This window comes from Haemaphysalis longicornis, unplaced genomic scaffold (assembly GCF_048455015.1).
Source record: "Haemaphysalis longicornis isolate Haplotype H1 unplaced genomic scaffold, Haemaphysalis longicornis Haplotype H1 scaffold_6, whole genome shotgun sequence".
Taxonomy (NCBI): domain Eukaryota; kingdom Metazoa; phylum Arthropoda; class Arachnida; order Ixodida; family Ixodidae; genus Haemaphysalis; species Haemaphysalis longicornis.
In genome coordinates, this window is record NW_027526407.1 from 101922710 (window position 1) to 101944369 (window position 21660).

General features: G+C 41.4%; 1 protein-coding gene across 2 annotated transcripts; it reads right to left on the minus strand.

Annotated features, from left to right (window-relative positions):
• Nucleotides 1-1148: 1148 nt before the first annotated feature.
• LOC144141819 (juvenile hormone acid O-methyltransferase-like) lies at nucleotides 1149-20396 on the minus strand. 2 transcript variants are annotated; one of them, XM_077673310.1, is made up of 4 exons: nucleotides 20324-20396; nucleotides 8823-8964; nucleotides 5844-5991; nucleotides 1149-1447 (listed from the first exon to the last, which is right to left on the minus strand). In XM_077673310.1, exons 2-4 carry the CDS (start codon nucleotides 8901-8903, stop codon nucleotides 1269-1271), a joined length of 408 nt encoding a protein of 135 aa, XP_077529436.1. In that variant the 5' UTR covers nucleotides 8904-8964; nucleotides 20324-20396; the 3' UTR covers nucleotides 1149-1268. The 2 variants fall into 2 exon arrangements, with proteins under 2 accessions (XP_077529436.1, XP_077529435.1); XM_077673309.1 differs by having other exon boundaries at nucleotides 8313-8964.
• Nucleotides 20397-21660: the final 1264 nt, after the last annotated feature.

Genomic DNA, 21660 nt, shown 5'->3' on the forward strand with positions numbered 1-21660 from the left:
TGGCCGTATCAGTAAACCTCTAGGGGGCAAAAGCGATGTACGCTAGACCGTCTTAATAGGCAACAGTGCATGGAGTTGTTAAATCACATAGCTGTTTTAAAACTAAAGAGTTTGACGCCGGGGTCCACCAATATCACTGATGTCATATCCGTAGGTAAATGTCATCACCAGAAAAACTTCAATTGACGTGGCGGCGCCGGGTTTCGATCTACGAACTTACACGCTTACGCCACATCGGCAGGTACGAAACGCTCTCCCGACTGCGCTATGAACAGACGCGTAAACAGGATGCCGAACGCGCCTGATATCGTTCCCTGCAGATTGTGCTGCCGTCTAGGAGAGGCGAAGCGAAGTAGTGCATTATGACGCTAACGAGCTTTGATAGTTGGCTCCTCGATGCCTCGCCTACGTGTACGGGGGACGCGTAGTGTAACCTGCCGATAAGCCCGTAAGGCAACGATCACGGAGTAAGATCTAAGCTGACTTGCGAATTTTGCGATCTTGGCACGGTCCTGTGCTCCTTTCGCTACAGCGAACCGTGTGTTCACCAAATGATTCGCTCACAAGCCGTTTTGTTTCGTTCGCATGGACGGTTTTCGAGCGCCTGTGGTTTCAGTTGGATTTAGCGAAACATCCGGCGCGTGCACTCCTGTGTCTAACGTTGATGCGTATAACGGTGCCATGCCGACGAAATACAAATAGCAATGTGTAAGTTCATATCGATGCACAAGAAACATTCAACGGTTTCTGTGAAGGCATATTTTACTTTCGTGTTTTACCATGCCGACGAAATATAAGTAGCAATGTGCAAGTTCCCACGGATGCACAATAAACATTCAACTGTGAAGGCATATTTACCTTTCGTGTTTTACCCGTACCTATGGAAGAGGGATCAACCACATTTTTTAGGAACGCAGTAGGCAGATTGATAATGCTTTTTGCCAAGGCCGGCTCATTTCTAGCGAACATTTTTTTGCATATCAGTAACATACCAATTACTTCTTTGGGTAGGCTGATAAAGATATATAACAGCACTGCCATTTTTTCAATAAAAAACTTGTTAGAAAAGAAGACGGCGCAAGTTTCCACGAAGGATTGCGACTGTTGTGAATGCTGTAACTCAGCTATGATGTAAGGCAATGCTGGCATGTTGTCCGAACTTTGTTAGTGAAGGAATAGATTCCTGTTGTGTTTATTGTGCTCATTCAGGGTTGCAAAAACAAGATTATATGTAATCATTTTTTTCCTGCTGGTGGCGGCACAGTAATTCAGTTGGCCGCAGATTGCAGAGCTGGTTTCAGGGCGTGAATGGCAAAGTCTTGGAGCAGCACTAAGGTGTTATGCGTTTTGAGCCACTTTTTCATTTCCTCGCGAGCGTCTCGAGTCAACATTTCTTGTTCTGCAGGCGCCAACGACTGAAGTCCAGGGATCAGGGCAGCCAGCATATCTGTGAAAAAACCATGCCATAAAATTAAGATTAAGTACACAGAAAAATATGGCAAAATAAATTTTGAGCTGTTAACTACTCGGAAACGATCTGTGTTTTACGTAGAAAAGAACTTTGGGGCAGTGTAGGAGAGGCAATCAAAATAAAGAAGCTTCACAAGAGTGACCGAAAGAGGACAATAAGGAGTCAGCGCTTTCCTGCTGCAGCATAGTGCAATCATCTCGACAGAGAGATGTTTGATTGCGATGATGCAGAATAGAAGTGATGCTGTGTTTTGCAAAACATTACATAGGTCTATGAAACGTGACTTCCTATAGGCGGCATTACCCCTGGCATGAAACGACCCTTAGCGGGGTCAGTATATCCCCAAGAAAAAAGAAGAAAAGGTTGTTAACTGAAACACCAAGGGGAAGAAATCTTAGTCCGAATAAATAAAACTTTTAACGTGTTAACGTGGAGATTAGTGACAGTAAAGAGCGACTGGAAAGCACTAGGGCATATCCACAACATCAGGCGGACGTCGGCCATTGCAGTCAGTTGTTCATCAACACTCTGTTTGCGTGCTCGCATCTCATCCTGTTCTATCGGGCTGTTGTGGCGGCGAAATCGCTCTGGTTGTGGACTCGCTTTCACATCGATGTAGTTCTCAAAGGCGATATCCTCGAAAACATCCGCCTAGAGTGTTTTATTTGACTGTAGCTAATTTTACCTTCTCTATTTGTTCTCTATGCCCCATTTACAAAACACCACCGTGTTAAGGCAACGGGTGATGTGAGCAGTTCTTCCAGGCTCCAAGTAGCGGAACGGTGGCGCGCAAGGTGAATTGTTTGTGCGGATTCCACTCGCGTCGAAGTGACTGCACTCTTTGTAAATAAATTTCTTGAACATTTCGCATAACGAAGACGTAGATTTTATATGATTTTTAAATTGTAGAATAATACAAAATAACGATCTTTCCATGAACCATAAACAAGGTAGCAAAAGTATTTTAATTAGAGATTTGACAATCGGAAATTCACGTGGCGCTGAGCCAAAAGCCAGTGTAATAGTCGTCCAGAAAGTACCACGGGCAATGAAGCTTATGCTTCATTGCCCGTAGTACTTTCCTACAGTTTGTATGATATGCTTCTTGTGTTACTATACGTGATTAAGTAATCCGAATTTTATTACACTTTCCTGTGCTTGCTGCTCTTGCCTTGTATGTGGTTTCCAGGGCGTTGTCAAGCTGCTAAGGCAGCTTATACCTGGGAAACCACACCAGTCTGGAAAAATAAACTCAAATTGCAATTGGTAAATCTCAAGTTGTAGACGTTTTTCACCCAAGCTTATACATTCAAAAATGTGTTGGACCTTTGTCCTGTTCACAAATTATTTTATTGTTGTTTTTAACGACGTTACGTTATTGTTAGCCACTAACCTACGTTCTGTCTTTTTGAAGTGAAACACAAAGGAAGTTGATAGAAGCTGTTCTCGATGTTCTATAGCCAAATAACTTAATGAATATGATGCGTGGCCGCGCTGATAGGAGCTTCATTTCGAGAAATTGTTTGTGACAAAACCGCTCTCATTTGTGCGTGCTCCACCAGTAGTAAACAATGACTTACGGATTGGTTGAATAAAGGAAGGAAGAGTCCCTTTATTTTACAGCAGTATAACCTGTTGCACAAACTTTTATTCGTAAAGGTAGCTATAAAACTTGAATCAACGACAGGGCTAAAATATTCCGGCCTTAAAAGTTGCATCTGGCATTCTAGCCGTATTGACTGTGCCTCGGATAATCAACCGCTCGTTTTTTCCCGCTTAGATTGACAGCCCCCAGAAATGGTGGGCCCCTTCAGTGATCTCGTATCATCTCATTTGCAGAAATAGTCCTGTCATCCAGATTTATAGATGTTTAATATTTCAATGAGTTCATGCTTAGTCGCATACCTTTGTTTGCGCTTTTTATGTCGTAGTTTGTTTCGTTATGAATAGGCTACCGGAAACGCTGGTGAATCACCGGTGGAGCAGCTGCGGCTTGTGCGAGTTTTTCGTTTTCGAAATGGGGGCCCGCAACACCAACGAGGTTATTTTCGGAAATACTGCTGTATCCAGCAACCGACGGTTTCACTACGCAGGGGCGCTCAGTGATTGGGCGGGGCTGCGGCGGTGGAGTTGAATTGTAAGTGTAAAAGAGAAACCTGTGTTAGGAGTAAAAAAACACAACCCATATCTTAAGAAATACATGGTTAAAACACGCACTCCCATAACACCTGAGATTAAGTCAAGGTCCGAAATCAAATCTGTTTCGATTGTGCCGGAACGATGCAATTGAAAAGGCGTCGTTTTGATAACGCGTTGGAACAAGGTTTGATTTCGACTACAGGAATCTTTTTTTCTTTTCGGGTGCTTGCTCTACCTTCGCGTATCGTAGTTATTTTTATATAAACCACATTGTTCAAAGTTCCCTTTCCTGTAGCGAATTTTCGCATGACGCCGAAAGCTATCAGTGAGGCATAAAATACTTTGCTTTATTCTGAGTACGTCTGTTCGAATGGAAGCACTGTAATAACAAAAGGTCGAAATATAATTGCCCGAATGTGGAATTGCCGGAACGTGGAGTGATTTGCAGGGACACCCAAATCGCTAACTAAAATCACACCTGTTGCCTGTGCAAACGATTCCAGGTGTGTCCTCGAAGGGGAATAAAGTTGCTGTGCACAGGTGCTTTTGCGTGCATTAAAACTAAAAAGTGAGGGTAAAGGTAGTGTAAGTGTGATTTATATAGCGAAATAAAGACGCCAATGACGTTTTGGGATGCCACCTCAATTTATTCTGGGTCACATAGTTTAATAACGTAGGCTCTCCTCACCAGCCTTAGTTTTGAGATGCCACCTCATTTCATTCTCGCACACATAATTTAATAACGTAGGCTCTACTAACCGGCCTTAAGTATATTTGATAATTTCATATCTAACATGAAATGTTGACGTTCGACGTTTACTTACGTTTACGCTGACGTTTGACGTGTACTTACTTATGTTGACGTTTACTTAAGTAGCGGCAACGCGACCTGCCTTCATCAAAATACATTTATATGATTTTGCTGTCACAAACATTTGGAACACATTCATTATATAGATTTGGAGAAAACTGCGTATACAAATCGCTTTCATTTTACCATTTTGGCAACAAAATGTTTTAAATTCAAAAACATCTACATTTTCTTCGGGTTTATTTAGGTCATACAACAGGGTTTTGGTTTCGTCTATGCCAGTCCCAACTCTGTCACGATAAAGCCAAGGACTACTTATCAAATGCAGGGTATGTTGACTAACTCATGTGATGAGAATTTGTCGCTCCTTCTTTTGTACCCTTGTTGCTGTTGCTGTTGCATCTAATTACGTTGAAAATTCAAGAAAAGGGTGCAGAAAAGGAACCGGAAAAAAGATTAGGCTGCGTGGTATTAGAAAGCCAATAAAGGAGGCGCTGGCTGCATTCATTTCATTCCGACTTTGTGACTACAGTACCGCCTGCAACGAGAAGCGTCAACGTTTTGTGCAGCAATTGCGCGCGGGTTCACAGCGTGCTTTTTTCTCCAAAGCCGAGCTCGCAAAACACACGTTATCCGCGTTAAACCGAACCAGAAATTATGGCTACGATTCCGCGTATGTTTTGTTTCCGAGATGCAAAACCTTTCATAGTGGTGATCGCTGTATTCGCTGGAGAGAAATAAAATTGGCTGATCCATTTCCCTTTAATTTTAAGTCCAGTCTATGCTGTGTGCTTAAAGCATTTACTGGTCACCATCCTTCACAGAATACAATGATCCTGAATTTCTTTTTATTACTCGAAAGCGGTACCCGGGGACCAAAGCAGCTCGGCATCGCGACTGTGGGGCTCAAATAATCTCATTACAGGTATTATCGTGAGAAGACCGCCATAAACAATCTGGTTCCAGCTGATTATATGGGTATGCATATTCGACGATCCTAACCAGCTAATTCTAGCGATAAGTGAAGGGCATAGTAGCCATATCACGTCGTTGTTACCTTAAAAACCAAATTTCTGAAAACTAACGAAAATGATTACAATTTTTCGCTCGTGGTGAAATTTGCGAATTGCCACCATAACACAACATGTACGATGATCTACCAGTCGCTGTAGATGAGTTACTCTTTTAATAATAATTACAAATGATATTTTGTTCTATTTTGTGAGTAGACCGTTATTCAATATATTCTGGTGTCTGTTCAAAAAGGCACCCTAGTTCATTTTGTCGAAGTGTTTCGACGAAACGGGGTATAAAAAGTGCGTCATTGGCAATGCTCCTTTATAGGGTACTTAAATGCCGTGACGATACTTTAAAACTCAACAAAATGTAGTACTGTAATGCACTGTTTGTATGAATACTCGCCTTCATATTCCTGCGGCGCTAGGTGAAGGTTCGTCATCTCGCAACTTCTCAAAACGAGTCCGACATTGTCTGCCAAAGTGCGCGCATATTTCAAACGTTCTTCGGTGCTGTCCATGTCTTGCGTGGCTGGAATAATGCTCTCCCAGAGCTGCAGATATATGAGAAGGCCGTTTAATACAAATTGAAATACAACTGCAACTAGAAGTAGTCGTTTGAAAACATTCGCTTTGAAATGGTTCATTGCAGAAAACTGTTTTACGCACTCTTTTAAAAGACGTATTAAAGGACGGCTGCCAATTATAATGCGGGCTGGTATGAACGACTGAATTGATGATAAGCAACAGACAAAAAGATTAACCCCAAATAAACAGCCAAAGAGGGTGAAGTGAAATTTTACTTTATGTTTGCGGTTTTGAACGGCAACAGCGTGGATTTCAAAACTCCGTACTCCTTTTGGTTTTTTGTCATTGGGAGACAATTTCTGATCTCTTCTGATAATTCTTTGGATATATTGGAAACCTCAAAAAACTTATGGGAACAAAGTACCGTCTGTAACGTATCCGACTAGCTTTCTTATGTGTTGCTGTTTTTATGAGATAAAAAGACATCGGGGTGTCCTTAATGTGAACCTTCGGTATTTTTAAAATGATAGACATTACCGGCTTATAAAAAAACACCGCGAAAGTTGCGAGCTTGATGTAAGGAAGCCGTTTTTGTGTCGGTTGAGTTTTAAGATAACTTTTGCTCCCGAACTGCAATGCTTGTTCAATGCTTAATAAATCATTTTATCGACAGTATTTTTTCTACATAGAAGCAAAGCACAGTAACCGTGGCATATTTGCTTCAGACTGTCGCGAGTAGGTCTGACCGCCATTCTATTTTACGTTCCAGTCAGTAGGATGAGTTTTATATGTTTAGCGAAACAGTAAAGCCGTTGCTTCTAAAGATAACTTCACAATATGTCCATAAGTTGGCAATACCTTCCAAACACGTACGTTTCTCAGTACCCGATATTTACCCAATGACTTTTAGCCGCCCCTTGAAGGCTCAAATTTTCAAAGAATAATATCGTGTTCGCGGTTACCATTTTTCTGGTTTTTGTGGTTGTTTTCTGGCTTACGCAATACCATAAATTATTACTTGTGTGGTCATGACGCCGAAAATAAGTTTAATGCAATGGTAATCGACACACATTTCTACAAAAACTGATTGTGAAAATAAATACTTAAAAGAAAAAATATACAATTCCGCACAATTATACGCCTAAGACAACTCACCTCCGACAAGATAAAAAGTTAGGACTCTATCATTATGCTGCTGCTGTATTAGTGATTGTAACCAGATGCATTGTGCTTTTCAATTTGTTGTGCCATCATTTCCCTTTGGGAGTATTCTTGTGACCCTTAATAAAGAACTAAAAAAGCCCAAAAAATGTTCCCAAAAATTGCTTAAAATAATTCCTCTTAGTAAAAGTGAATTAGGTGTAAACTTCGTTCATCAGGGAACAAACTCGAGCAGACGATATCACACTTCAAATTAAAAAAATAGAAATGGATTTGAGGTGGGTCTGTATTGAGGCGAAATGGAAACCGGTGGCACACCAGGGTAACAGTGTAAATACGAAGACACGGGCACGGAATAAGGGAAAGGCAAATAACTCGACGGAGTGAAGAAATAATGAAATCGGTAGCACAGATTGGACCCGAGAAGCGATGGACAGGGTGGTTGGATGTCAATGGGATAGGCTCTCACCTGACCGTGGAACTCATTAGTCTATTCAAGATCGTGGTCGTGATAATTACCCTTAGGGGGCTCACGCAGTTATCTTCTTTATATCCAAAACAGTAGGATTGGAGCTAGAATTTTTTGCGTGTACCATTTTACCCATTTTGTTCTTCAAGCTCTGTATGTGATGTTCGATAATGAATCACACAATGGCCATTTTGTTTACATACATATTTCTTCATGGTGTTCAAATGCATAGATCCTATACGGTGCGTTACAAACAGCGGTTTTCTTGAAAAATTTACTAAAACGATAAAACACACTGTATTTTGTACTGTGCGCCTACAAGTCGTCCTGTGGAAACCCTGAGTCACTTGCTATGGTGAATTAGCAAAAAGAATACTGCAGTGTACACACTTTCTTAGCGCTAGGTTGATAAATCCGTCGGTTTATCTCCCGCTTTGTTAAAATAAGTAACACGTCAGATGGTGTGAAAAGCAGCAACATGAGTGTTCAAGGTGATTTTAGTAAAAAAATAGAAACACAAAAATTTTTAACATCAAATAACTAAACGGTTCTCAAAATATTTCAATGAAGGTGTTATTATTCTTCATTCTGTATGCAGTTATTAACCTTAAAAGTGAGTAAATATTGTTCCTCTCTCATTAGGGTCATCAGTGCCAGTTTATCCAGAAGGTCAATTTGTGGTTTATGGTGGAGACAAAACAACACGTTTTTACAAACCTCCGAAAACCGGCTCCACTTTTCTTTTTTAGCCAGCGCCCTCCAGATGTCCGGAGTTGCGTACCATGCTGCATAAAAAAGAAGACACTCTCCTCCAGGCTTCAATAGCGATGAAATATTCTTCCAAGCCGTGGCCTGTTCTTTAACTCGATTTAGGCTGTGGAAGCAGTAAATACGGTCGAATGTTCCAAATTCTTGCAGAAAGTTTGAAATATCGCCCGCAATATCCAGTTGCTCGTAAATAATCTTTGGATGAGCGCTATGTTTTCTGGCGTAAGACACCATGTTAGCGCAAATGTCGACTCCCACAATCCTTCGTATGTTCTTCGGGCAGCTCGGCCAAAGTAGTTCTTTGGTCACGCGGCCGCAACCGCAGCCGATATCGAGGAACTGCTGCTGTTCGTACGGAGTTCGTTCTCGATCTGAGCGACAGTTCCCCATGAAATCGCTTTCGAATGTGGTGTTGTAAAATTCAAGCGTGGGAGAAATGAGATTGAAATAACCATTCACCACAGTGTTTGCGTAGGCTTCGGCATCATACGCTGGTTGCTCCCTCTGGGGTTTTTTCGCAGTACCGTTGCCTCCGTTCATCGCGAGGTCTGAATCGTATTTGTCGTAACAAGGTTCAGGTCAACGAAGATAACAAAGGCACCTGCAAAATATTTGAAAGGCAATGTTAGTCCTCCTGGCCACGTGATGGGTACCACCGTTATGCTCACTTGTCGCCTAACAGCAGGGTGATCAGCCAAGTATACAAATTCGCTTGAGCATCAGAAACTAGAAACGTGTTGAATGCTCTTTTTATTCAAGACAATGTATTTTTGTAAAGGTCCCAAAGATGAGGTTAAGAGAAAAATATTTTAGTAACAACGTCGTTATCGGCGAAGACCCACTCGTGAAGCTTGCAGAGCCCTCAATACATCTGACTCGTATCTTTCAAAGTCAGCATGTTTTATCAATTGCTTTATTTATCAAGGGAATACATTGAACGCAATACAGCGAAATCACGCAAGAAGTTACTATTCAATGCTCAAGTTGAGACTTTTTTTCACATTAAGCCATGTATTAAAATGTGATGCCTTGCAGTTGGGAAAGGCTTTTATTTACAGCTATATTCATATCCCGGCGATACTGGCGAAGGAACTGCTTCGCAGTTTTGCCCCGAAATCTATTCAATCCACACCAAAACTTTGCAATGATTAAACTCCGGTCTGTTTCTCTTGCAAAGCCACAATTCTCGCTTGTTTTGTGTGCTGAACAGCACCGTTGAGTTGTTAACACTATCATTCATGGGTCATCGGGTTTACATTGTGGCAAAGATAAGCCATAAGGATACGACGAGTGTAATATGAGGACGTTCTTTTGCGTTTACACCCTTAGCAATTATTAAATTACTGATACCACAATGTTGCGGGGTTGAGTAATATTTTTATTTATATATGTCAGTTTCACAATTTCGGCCCTTTTCGAACAACTGCGAAGAGAACGGTTCTAAGTCTGCAGTTTTATTTTTATTTTTATTCTGATGAATATTAGTATAGCGCAGGTAGTAAGACAGGAAAAGCAGCACCTAGAAAGTATAGGCACGACCCTATCGATGCACTTTCCTCAAATTAACCTCGATACCCCAAGAAATACCGACAAAAATTACAGAAAATTTACTTCAAGAAATTGATGAGATTAGACATCATCGGCAGTGGCTGATAACGACAAAGCGCACCTAATTCCTTCTGCCACCCTTCTACTTAGTATGACACATTTATTTGTATTTATTATATTGAAGGGTGTTATTGAAGGGGTGATTTACTGTAGCCCATTTTTGATGATATATTTGAAAAAGAAAACCGAATAAGGTTCACTAAACTGCATATAACAGAATTATATATATATATATATATATATATATAGAGAGAGAGAGAGAAAGATAAAGCTCTCACAGCCGCAGAAATAGTATAAGTAAACAGTCGATACACAGCACGAACAATGACAAAGAACGTTTACTTACGTAGCGGCAACGCGACGTGCCTTCATCAGAGTACAGTTACATGATTTTGCTGTCACAAACATTTGGAACACATTTCTTATATAGATTTGCAGAAAACTGGGAGAAGGATCGGAAGGTTTTTCGAAAACGGAGAGTATGCATACTGTCTGGCTAAGCCTATGTTACAACAACAACAACAACAACAACATCAAAAGAGAGAAAGGAGAGAGGGAGCGAGAGGGGAAGGAATCGTATTTACAAGGCAGCGGTCAAGGTTGCTCCACGATGGGGCAACGTACGTGGCATGGGCTGCAAGTGCGGATGACCAGACAATCGCGGTTGCCAAAGGAAGGGAAAAGTATACAATAAGGTATTCAGTGGGTGGGGAGACTGGTTCGGAGGGATCCATACAGGCATGAACGAAGAATGTGTTTCGGGTGTGCCCCCCCAAGGATGGACAGAATAGACACAGTACACAAAAGAGCATTGCACAAGAGCTAGCAACTCAACAGGAAATAGGTAGGGTCCATAGATAACAAAGAGATACACGTTTTTAAGTGGTGGGTGGAACGCGGCCTCCTTCCCACGGACAAATCGCATTGTTGAGTCGCATTAGGCTAAAAAGCTGCTGTGTTTGGGGAGTTTCTGCGAATTCTGATGGGAAACTCAAGGGTAGGGTTAATGAAGCATGTGATAAAAATTAATAAGTCGCCCATTTCATTCCAGGGATAACCACGTTAGTTTTTCCTAACTTTCAATAATACCAAGCGTAGCTAACCCAAACATAAATGAGATAAGATTTCCGAACCCCATGGTCGTGGTGGGTTTTGAAAGCGGATTCTAAAATTGTTGCTTTAATATGTTCAAATGCATGACCGGGACAGTTCACATGTCTTGACAGGGGCAACTTAGGGGAACTTTTTGCAAGTGAGCGGTGATAATTTAATAGTATTCGGTAGGGCGTTTCAGTTTGGCCGATAAATTGCTGCCTACAAACAGTGCACTCTAGAAGGTATACGACATTAGCAGAGTCACAGTTGAAGTTACCCTTTATATTTACGTAGTATTCTGAAGCCGTGCTGGCGGCACGCTGTGTAGTGGTCAGGTGTGGGCATACTTTACATCGACGTTTATGCCATACCAATTCAGCTATCTGGGCAACTGTGTTATCCTTCACTTTCTGGGGTATTTATATTTACTACAACTGTATCTGACGCTTGAGGGTGGTAGCCAGCGCCACTCAGACGAAGGGGACCTTCTTTTCAACCCCTGGGGCGTGACGCGAACGTCTACAGCCTGTCATAAGCGGGTAACTTACGGGAAACCCTCTTATGTTACCTTGGCATCAAGGCTGCCAGACCGGTCGCCCTCACTAAGCTTTCGCACGATAATAGGGTTTGGAAATGAGGTGCTCGTTAGGAAATACAGAAAGAAATGCTAGCAGTTAATTACAAAAAAAAATAATGCAACGTCACTAAAGGTAAAAAATAGTCTAACCATTCCCCTATGCCTTCTTTGGCGTTGTAGACTGCCAGCATATATATATATATATATATATATATATATATATATATATATATATATATATATATATGTGTGTGTGTGTGTGTGTGTGTAGCGAATCAGAATAGGAAATGAGGGGCTCGTTGAAAATAGCACAGAAATAAGAGTTGCCACTAAAGAAAACCTCGGAAAGCAAAGGGGAGGATGTGGTAGGTCATTGACACAGATAAAGAATTTGGAAAGAAAGAAAGAAAGTGGAGAAAAAATGCCCACCAGGTTCGAGTGGCGCTGGCTACCACGCCCAAGCACAGGAAACAAAAGTACTAAACATAAATACCCCAGAAAGTGGAGGAGAAAATCGCCCCGCCGGTAGCGTAGTGGTCATCGCACCAGACCGGTATTCTTGAGGTGGTGGGTTCGGATCCCACCTGGCGGCCATTTTTTCTCCAATTTCTTTCTTTCTTTCAAAATTCATTATCTACGTCAATGACGCACCACATCCTCCCCTTTGCTTTCCGACGTTTTTCTGACTGGCAACGCTTATTTCTGTGTATATATATATATATATATATATATATATATATATATATATATATATTTATATATATATATATATATATATATATATATATGTGTGTGTGTGTGTGTGTGTGTGTGTGTATAAATAAAAATAAAAGTTTACTGACGTTTCAGGAAGAGGACTTCCTTTCTTCCCAGTACAGAATAAGTTGGTTTGAGGTTATATATATACAAAAAATGTAGCAAGGACGAGGGCAGGGCAAGGGAAAAGAGAGTTTCTACAAAGGGGTCAGGGTTGGTGGGCAGCAAAAGAATGAGAGAAGTCGAAGAGGGAAGGAAAAAATAAAAATAAAATAAATAAATGAAAAGGATAATGAGAACCCACAGTCACATTGTACAAACATCAGAAAAAGACAAAACAAGAAAAGAAACAACGAGAAAAAAAAATAACAAAGTAATTCCCCCCACCCCTGTGGCCACAGGGGTGAAAGAGGGTTCAATTCAAGATATGCCCATGCACGTGTATGACATCGGCAAAAAAATCAGTCACGCGGAACGAAGAAGGTTTAAAGAAGATATGCCCATGCACACAAAAGGCGAACATCTGCCCAAACACCCGTTTTATGAATCGGGGTCAGGTGATTGAAACATGAGACACTTGGCTACTGTCTCTGGGAGGCAAGGGTCGCGCCCAAAAGCAGTAGGACAAGCAGTTCTGACCGGAAATGAATGTACATTGGTATAAAAAGAGGAGAGAAAAGCAGGGAAAAAAAGAAAATAAAGAGGGCTAAACAAATCATTAAAATAAAGAAAACAGAACGCAGGTGCACGCGTATGACGCGGCACCGGGCAGTACGCACCTGGCCGGCACATGGTGCCAGTTCAGGAAACGCCGAGGCGGTCAGCAACGAATATTAGACAGCAGGAATGCCAAAAACAAAGGGGAGATTGAAGCAATCACACACGCTCGCGTGCACAAATTGATTACAAGGTAATAGCGTCAAAGCTAACAATTGTACCGCAGCTGTCTACCCAGAACATAATGTCCACACTTGGTTGTGATATTTCGTAATGAAGCCATTGTGCGAAAAAACGTGGTGCTAGCACAAAACTATAACCATCTACGGGGGGTCGCCAACTGATATGAGGATTGTATGGAGGGAAAGAAATAAACAATCCTAGAAATGCAGCCGAACTTTTAATCGGAGGAACGACACGTCAATTTCACACAACTTTCATTGATGCCAAACGACGCTGACTCGTGATGCGTTTTAAATCGTCATGCGTTTTAACTCGTGATAGATCGTGATGCGTCTTAAAACTACATTCAAGAATTGTGGCCTTCAATTGTTTAAAAGAATGACCAGGAGTGTCAACATGTTTTGATTGAGGGAAAGAAGGGCAGGTTTTTGCATGAGAGTGGGGATTGTTAAACCTCAAACCAAATGGTGTTTCAGTCTTGCCGATGTATTCTTGGCCGCAGAGGGTGAATTTCAGCAGGTATACGACGTTGGCGGAATCACAGTTAAAGTCCCTTTCACATTAACATAATAGTTTGAAGCTGTGCTGGCGGCGGGTTGTGTCGTGGTCATTTGTGGGCGTCCCTTACACCGTGGTTTGTTATAGGGCATGCAACGAGTAGTCTGTGGTCGGCTGATGCTGGGTTTGGTGAGAACGTCGCCCAAATTTTTGGTGCGTCGATAAACAACGCGTACCGGCTTCGGAAATAATCTTTTTAGGCGTTCAGTTTGAGCAACGATATTGTGATGTTTCCTTAGTATGGATGCAACTTTCGGAGAAGAGGCCGATAGGGTCAAAACGAGGTTTGTTTGTGGATTAGGATTTCGAGCTTTTTTACGAAGAATGTCGGTGGGGTTGAACTGGTTAGCTCGTGTAATCGCGTCTTGGAACATACTCTGGGTATTTTTGATTCTGCAGTTATAATCGACATCCGCCTGGCTTCTGCAGATTCGCCTGAAACGGTGAGACTGGCTTTAAGGTATTGCAGTCTTTCAGTGCCTGACATGGCTGCTGTGGCAGTGCAAATACTGGTGCGTGTCCGTAGGATTCCTATAGAGATTAGACTTAAGCTTTTCCTGAGAAAATGCGACTCTAACATCAAGGGAATTTCTGAATTGCGTAGAGTAGGAACGAGAGAGGGTGATAGTAGGATGCACAAGGTTTAAAGCCTCCATAAAGCAAGAAGTTCCATTTCACCATGCTGCCATAACGGGCTAGTGTTATGCCTGTTCATTTCTTTCCCTCGATAATATTCTCCCATCAGTTGGCGACCCCCCTAGATTGTTGTAGTTTCGTGCCAGCACCGTGTTTTTTAGCACGATGGCCTCACTAAACCAAATTTGACAAGCAAGTGTGGACATTATGTTCTGGGTAGAAGGCTGCGGTACCATTGTTTGCTTTGACACTCTCAACTTGTAATCAATTTGTGCACGCGAGCGTGCGTGATTGCTTTCCTCTCCCCTTTCATTTTGGTATTGCTGTTTTTATATTCATTGTTACCGCCTGGGCGTTCCCTGAACTGGTACCATGTGCCAGCCAGATGCGTACTGCCCGGTGCCGCGTCATACGCGTGCACATGCCTTCTATTTTCTTTCTTGTCATGACTTGTTTGACCGTCTTTTTTTTCTTTTGTTTCTGCTTTTTCTGATATTCGTATACCAATGTACACTTATTTCCTGTCGAAACTGCCTGTCCTACTGCTCTTGGGAGTCACACTTGTCTCCTACCAACAGAAGCCATGTGTCTCATGTTTCAATCAACTGAACCGATTCTTAGAACGGGTGTGTATGTGCAGATGTTCGCGTTTTGTGCGAATGGACATATCTTCTCTGGATCTCCTTCGTTCCGCGCGGCTGATTTTTTTGGCCGATGTCAAACACGTGCATGGGTAAATCTTGTTTTGACCCCTCTTTCACCCCTGTTGCCACGGGGGAGGGGGAATGACCTTGTAAATATTTTTCTCGGTGTTTCTTGTCTGGTTTGGCTCTTTTTTCTCATGTTCGTACCGCGTGACTGCAGGTTCTTGTTATCTTTTTTATTTTTTTTTATTTTTTTCCACACCTCTTCCACTTCTCTCTGTTTTTTGCTGCCCACAAAGCATGATTTTATTGTACAAACTCTCCCTTCCCTTGCCCTGCCCTCGCCTTTGCTACATTTTCTGTATATATATATAACCCTGAAACCAACTCATTCTGTACTTTGAAGAAAAAAATCCTCTTCCTGACACGTCAGTAAACTTTTATTTTTATTTTTAATGTCTTGTGTGTGTCTGTCTCTACTTACCCTATATATATACATGTGTATATAACTACTCACACACACTAATATATATATATATATATATATACATATATATATATATATATATATATATATATATATATATATATATATATATATATATATATATATATATATATATATATATATATATATATATATATATAGTATATATATATATATATATATATATATATATATATATATATATATATATATATATATATATATATATATATATATATTGAGAGACGGCGTTTCGCAAGAAGGCCTTTATTCGGTCACCGAGCCCAGACGTTCGTCCGCAGTCGAAGCGAGAGATGATGATGATCATTTACAGATGATAATGGCGATGGGTGCAAAGACATGACTAAACGGGAAACACACCCCTTAGTGTCCACAATGCAAGCGGTGATGGTTATGCTGCGTTTGGGCATAATGTCCGGCAATAACGTCCCTATGCTCACAATATATGTATATGTATATATATATATATATATATATAAAATGAGAAGTAAGGACTTGGGTAGGCTGCCTGAGAAGCACCCACATGAGCAATCACAACCTAGTTTATGTGATTGTAAGGACGCATCGGCAGCGTGGATTGCTTTTGCGATACTATTATGATGTTTTGCGTTGTCGAAGATTGAACCAATGATTCGCAAAGGATTTTGGTTTTGTTCTTAACAGACCTATACAGCATAGCCCGAAATACCACGTACAAAGTATTTGTACTGATACGTAGGCCAGTGAAGTATTACTTCAAGTGAAAAACCAAATCCAGAGGAGATGCCGTGCTCGAGAGCCTGCCAAATATTGGGCATGCTTCGTGGCTGTAGGAATTCATCATTTGCCCGGAAAAGGTGCTGAGAAAGTTATTAGTTTAGCAGGAATCGCAGCGCCAGAACAGATGTCTCTGCAACGTTTTAATCTGCTCGAAATGGGGCCAAAAAAAAGTCGTTTGGCAGCTGTTCTGCGCCAACAAGTGGCGTGCCATAATAATGGTAACGCGTGTATCATCTCGTCTTTCTTCTTTATTCAGTAAGTTGTTCCAAAATGAGGTTGACGTAAACACTGCCCAAGCTGACGATCAGTAAATAATGTTCGCAATACATTGCTTGAATTACACAAAAACATTAGGGACGTGTACCTTTTAGGCCTAACATTAACTAATATTTTCCTTTTAAATTGTAGCTTCTAACAACTCTATAGCGCTGTGTTGTTATGTGCTCCCGCCGAATGTACCAAATGCTCGCTTAGTATTGCAGTCACGGTCTGAACTGTGTGGCCCTGAAATATTAGCGTTGTAAGTTCTGTTAAAATTGATCTTTTCTTTCTCCTACCTTTTAATATAGTGATTATACACTGATTTTTATCGAATATTAGTCCCCCCTACCAAAATTCCTAACGGGTCCGCGAGATATTTAACAAAGGATGTATATATAGGGGTTGAGTATACTCCCCGCATTTCTCTAACCCCTGATTCATCGCGTGAATATGGTCTACTGTTGAATACGCTTAACGAAACCTTGCTTGTTCGTTTGTTTTAATGAAATCTAACTTTTCAGGAACTCTGTTAGTGATTACCTTACCAAGAACGTTGTAGACGACTGACAGTAACCCGATCGCCTGGTAATTTAGGTTCTTGATGATACCTTACTCATGTATTATGATGATGTTCGCGTTCTTCCAATATTGTGGTATACTTGCAGTCATTAGGCATTCGGTAAACAGGTTTGCCAGTACAATATGCCCGCCATAATTCAAGAGGCCAGCTTTAATCGGATACTCATCAGGTGCTTTGCCCCTTGCATTTCTTTTAAAGCCTCGTTTACTTCTTTTATCGGTGCTGGTGGGATGTCTACATCCTCTGAAGTACTTCATTGTTCGGTATTATCATGCACATCGCCGATAATGTACAGATCTCTATAGAAGTCTTCGGTTAATATAACTATGCTATACCTATTTGTAATGACATTGCCTTAGTTGTCTTTAGGTGCATAGATTTGATTTTTCAGTATGCCTAGGTGCATCTTCACTTCTATCAGTATGCATCCGTTCATTACGACATGCTGAATCCTATTCAGAATATGCTTCCGTATGTAATCTGTCTTACGAATATTAATTAACTTCGAAAAGTTCTGTAGTTCTATTTTATAAGCGGGTGTGGAGCTTTTCATGCTTTGCCGTTTCCTAATTAAATATTTATTCTCCTGCGAACGTTTACCTGTATCCTTTCTAGCGATCATACCTATGAATTCAACTGCCCACTCCGTGATAATGCGCGAAAGATTGTCGCTCGCTTCCTGTGACGTCAACTGTCCTGCCACGGTTAGCAATGAAGATCAGTTTTGCAGCCCGATCCCTAATTTTTTAACGTCTCGTTTTGCTGTGAGATCATTGCTCGACATCTTTTGTACTTGATTGTTGGAGTTCCTCCTCGTAATTTAGCCTAATGCGAGATCATACCATCATAAGGCCAGTACACCTCACCCTTTAAAGCAGTGTATTATCCTACACATTGCCAGGGTTATTGCATAGTACGAAGGTTATTTCATTTTTTGCACCCTATTCGGGCTCCTTTCTGTCCATTTCCGGCTCTCCTGCTTGCGAAAGAATGTATCCATGATGCGTAGATGATTCGGTTCAGTGAACTCTACTAATAGACCCCCTATGGTATTTCTACAGCCTGCACCTTAGGTCTCAACTGCCTTGTATCGAGCCTGCTTCTTCCTACTGTAGCGTTGACGTGTCCCAAAACTACGGTATACTGTGTTTTTTTTCCTTTAGCCATTGCCGATTCCAAATGTTTATACAGGTTTTCCAATATTTCGTCGTCGTGGATGGATGTGGGCGCATAGCCCTGGACCACCTTGAGTTTCTACATATTATTGAGCCTAATTACAAGACCTGCTATCCTTTTGCTATTGCTTCAGTATTCCTCTATGTTGCCAGCTATGCATTTATTGACTACAAATCCCACTCCCAGTCCCCTTTTGTTCACAAACCACGGTAACGTAGGACCTTTCCATGTTCAGCAGTGTAAAAGCTTCCCCTGTCCTCCTACTCTTACTCAGCCCTATTACATCGCATTTATTGCCCTCTAATTCCTCTAACGACACCTCTAGAACCTCTCTCTAGATAAAGTTCTCCTGTTGAAAGTTGCCAGCTTCAGATTGCAACGGTGGCCTGTCAGGGTACAGGGATTCTAAGCACAATCTGCTGCCTCAAAGGTCTGACCGCCGCCGTGGTCAGTTGTTTCCCACCCGCTTGGGACTGATGCCCGAGCGTTAATTGACGTATTCTTGAGAGATTGGGGCCATTAATACACCAAGCTGGCCAATCCTGCTCTGGTGAGGGAGTGCGTTACCCGGAATGATCACCCTGATCAGGCAGCACCCGGAGCCAATATTCCCGCGAGAAGTTTGCGGCTCCACACTTCAAACCACCCTTCGTCTGCATGGAGGAAATATTTATTATAATAACTCAGAATCGAAAATCAATAGTTATTGCCATTGTCTGTTTCCTCCTGGCCGCATGACCCAAGTGAAGATGTGGTCTTGACGAACATCTAAAGCCCGAATTTTTAAAAAACCTGTTGCTTTACCTTTGATCACCCTGCATGTGTCCTACAAGATCACCACCTTAAACGCAGTACAGATATAAACATTACTAGTTCCTTACACTGACATTGTGTGCCACCCTTTGTCATCTACCTGTCGGTTAGTTTCGCAATACCAGAATAACAAAATAATTTGCATTCACTGATTAGTTGTGGTGTAAGGGGTCGTGTACTCTTTCTTAAATCATATTCTCTTTACTTCCATTTTCATCCCCTTTGAATCTTTTTTTGGCACCAGAAGATGCAAGAAAACTCCCAGGCGTTTAGAGAATGGCAACTTTGCTGCAAACGTTCTTCTGATCACAGAGGGTATTAGGCAAGAAGTAATCGGCAGCAATAACTTCCTATATGTATTCACGGCATGATGAATGCTTTTCGCTAATACTTCCAATCACTTCTCCCTAGAGCTAGCCTATTACAATCTCTCCCACAAATTTTGTAAGTTCGTCGCTACATCGAGTCCTTTGCCTGTCCCTATTTTTTACGCCCCTTCATTGTCAATCTGTTAAAGAGATTGTTCACTTGTCTATAATTTGCCATACTTTCCTACCAAACCCTACTTTGGCTAAATCTGAGCTTGAATATTTTGTACAGACAATTTTCACTTTTCACAATGTTATTTTAAAACTCAGCGTGCAATCCCTAACAAGTGTCACCTCACCTAGAGCTCGTTGGGCAGACCAAAGAATCCTTTAGTGTTCGGAGTAAGATTCGGAAGTTTTATACATTACATTACAAACCCATTATCGGTTGGTTCCGTGGACGTTTTCACGGCAGAGGTAGCTTATTGTCGGAAATTTTAGTCTACATACTTATTGGCGCCTAAGCGAAAACTTCAATGGTCTAAACCACAAGGTAACACGTATATTTTCACAATAGCAGAATTCTTGAGAGCACTAGCGACAACCAAATCCTCATAGCGCGAGAGAGCAGAGGGCTACGGAAGATTTTCCAAAATGGTACTAAAATGCACGAGAAAAGGCAGAAGGCATTCTAGTGCAATGCAGACCAAAATTGGTAAGCGGAATAAACGGCTTGAAGCTACAAATATTCCATCACGTGATGCAACGAAGCCTAACTCACCAATCTTGCGCAGATCCTGGCGAAGCAAGGAGGGCAATATGCCTCAGTGTCACACTTATATAGGGGCGTGCTAAAAGACTGACTAATTGCTGGCTCGAGCAGTATAATAAACTGCTGCGCAAGCATAGTCAACTTAAAAAAAAACCAAATGTCCTTGGTTGCGCGGCTGGCATGGTACCCCAAAACAGATTGAAGCTGATATCCAATAACTATGACAGCGGTCGATAAGTAAATGATTTTAGAGTCGACATGCAAAACGTTTAGGGTGCAACTTGCTTGCTAAAGAAAACAAATTTTACATCAAGCATTGCACTACACATGTCTTTATTGAAAAATGACTGCTGCTTCTGCTCGAGTGCGTTTCTGATGGCCTAGCGCGGTACAGCAAAAGTGTTCTCTCAATTGACTGACAGAATGAAAAATGGACATGTCAAAAAGCTTAAAATCGCAAAACATCCTCACTCAAAATAAAGTGTTCAAGCTGTTTGTCTGATGCCTGGTTATTTAGACGGAATACGTAAAAAAGAGACCACTTTCGGTTGACACAATTTTCCCCCTTTTATAATATTTAAGGTGAAGGTCAGAGCAGACTTGCCCCTGAATCGCCGAGGTGAATTATTTACTGCAAATAACACTGTAGGTCAGACGGTTTCATTCTATTCTGACTGTTCCTCACAGTCCTAATTACCCTGGCAGGTACAGTCCTCATGCTTGTGTGATGGTTGGCTGTCATTGCTTTAGCCATACGGACAGTACATATTATACCCCTTGCATTATTATCGCCGTGACAAATGCGACGGAAGACATTCTGCATTTTGTTTCTCTACTGCGGTTGAACTCTTACTAGCGAACGCACTTATAACAGCTGTGAGGAAATATTTTGGAGGGGGGGGGGTCGGCACGCATTGGTCCCCATAATATTTTAAGAAATGTAAAACTGCATTTGTCGCCAAAAAACCAAAAAATTCAATATCGCGTGATTGCTTCCTAAGATGAATCCGACCTTTTTTGTTGGAAGGTGGAATAGCAGGATAATCTTACGGGGCTTTTTGTGAAGCATTCGCCTCCAAAATTCCAATTTGTACTCGTAGAAAAACTGTCCGAAAATTTCACAGAACACCTTAAAACTAACTGAGGTTTACAAGTGTATATGGTTTGTAAAACCTACGAGACTGCGGCTATTTTTCTTCATACCAATGGTGTTAGTTGGGTAAACACTATTGCTGTGACATTTCCGAAGACCTTTACAAACACAAAAACATAGTAGAAACATTAGCCCATGAAAATTAGCTTGAAGAAATACGTTTGGCTGCAATATATCTAACCGATTATGACAA

Coding starts and splice junctions, on each gene's coding strand:
- LOC144141819 (XM_077673309.1), bottom strand. CDS start 8,903: ATGAACGGAGGCAACGGTACTGCGAAAAAACCCCAGAGGGAGCAACCA. Junction 5,992..8,312: donor AGTGGAGCCGGTTTTCGGAG/GTTTGTAAAAAC, acceptor ATATATCTGCAG/CTCTGGGAGAGCATTATTCC. Junction 1,448..5,843: donor AGCGCCGCAGGAATATGAAG/GCGAGTATTCAT, acceptor GTTTTTTCACAG/ATATGCTGGCTGCCCTGATC.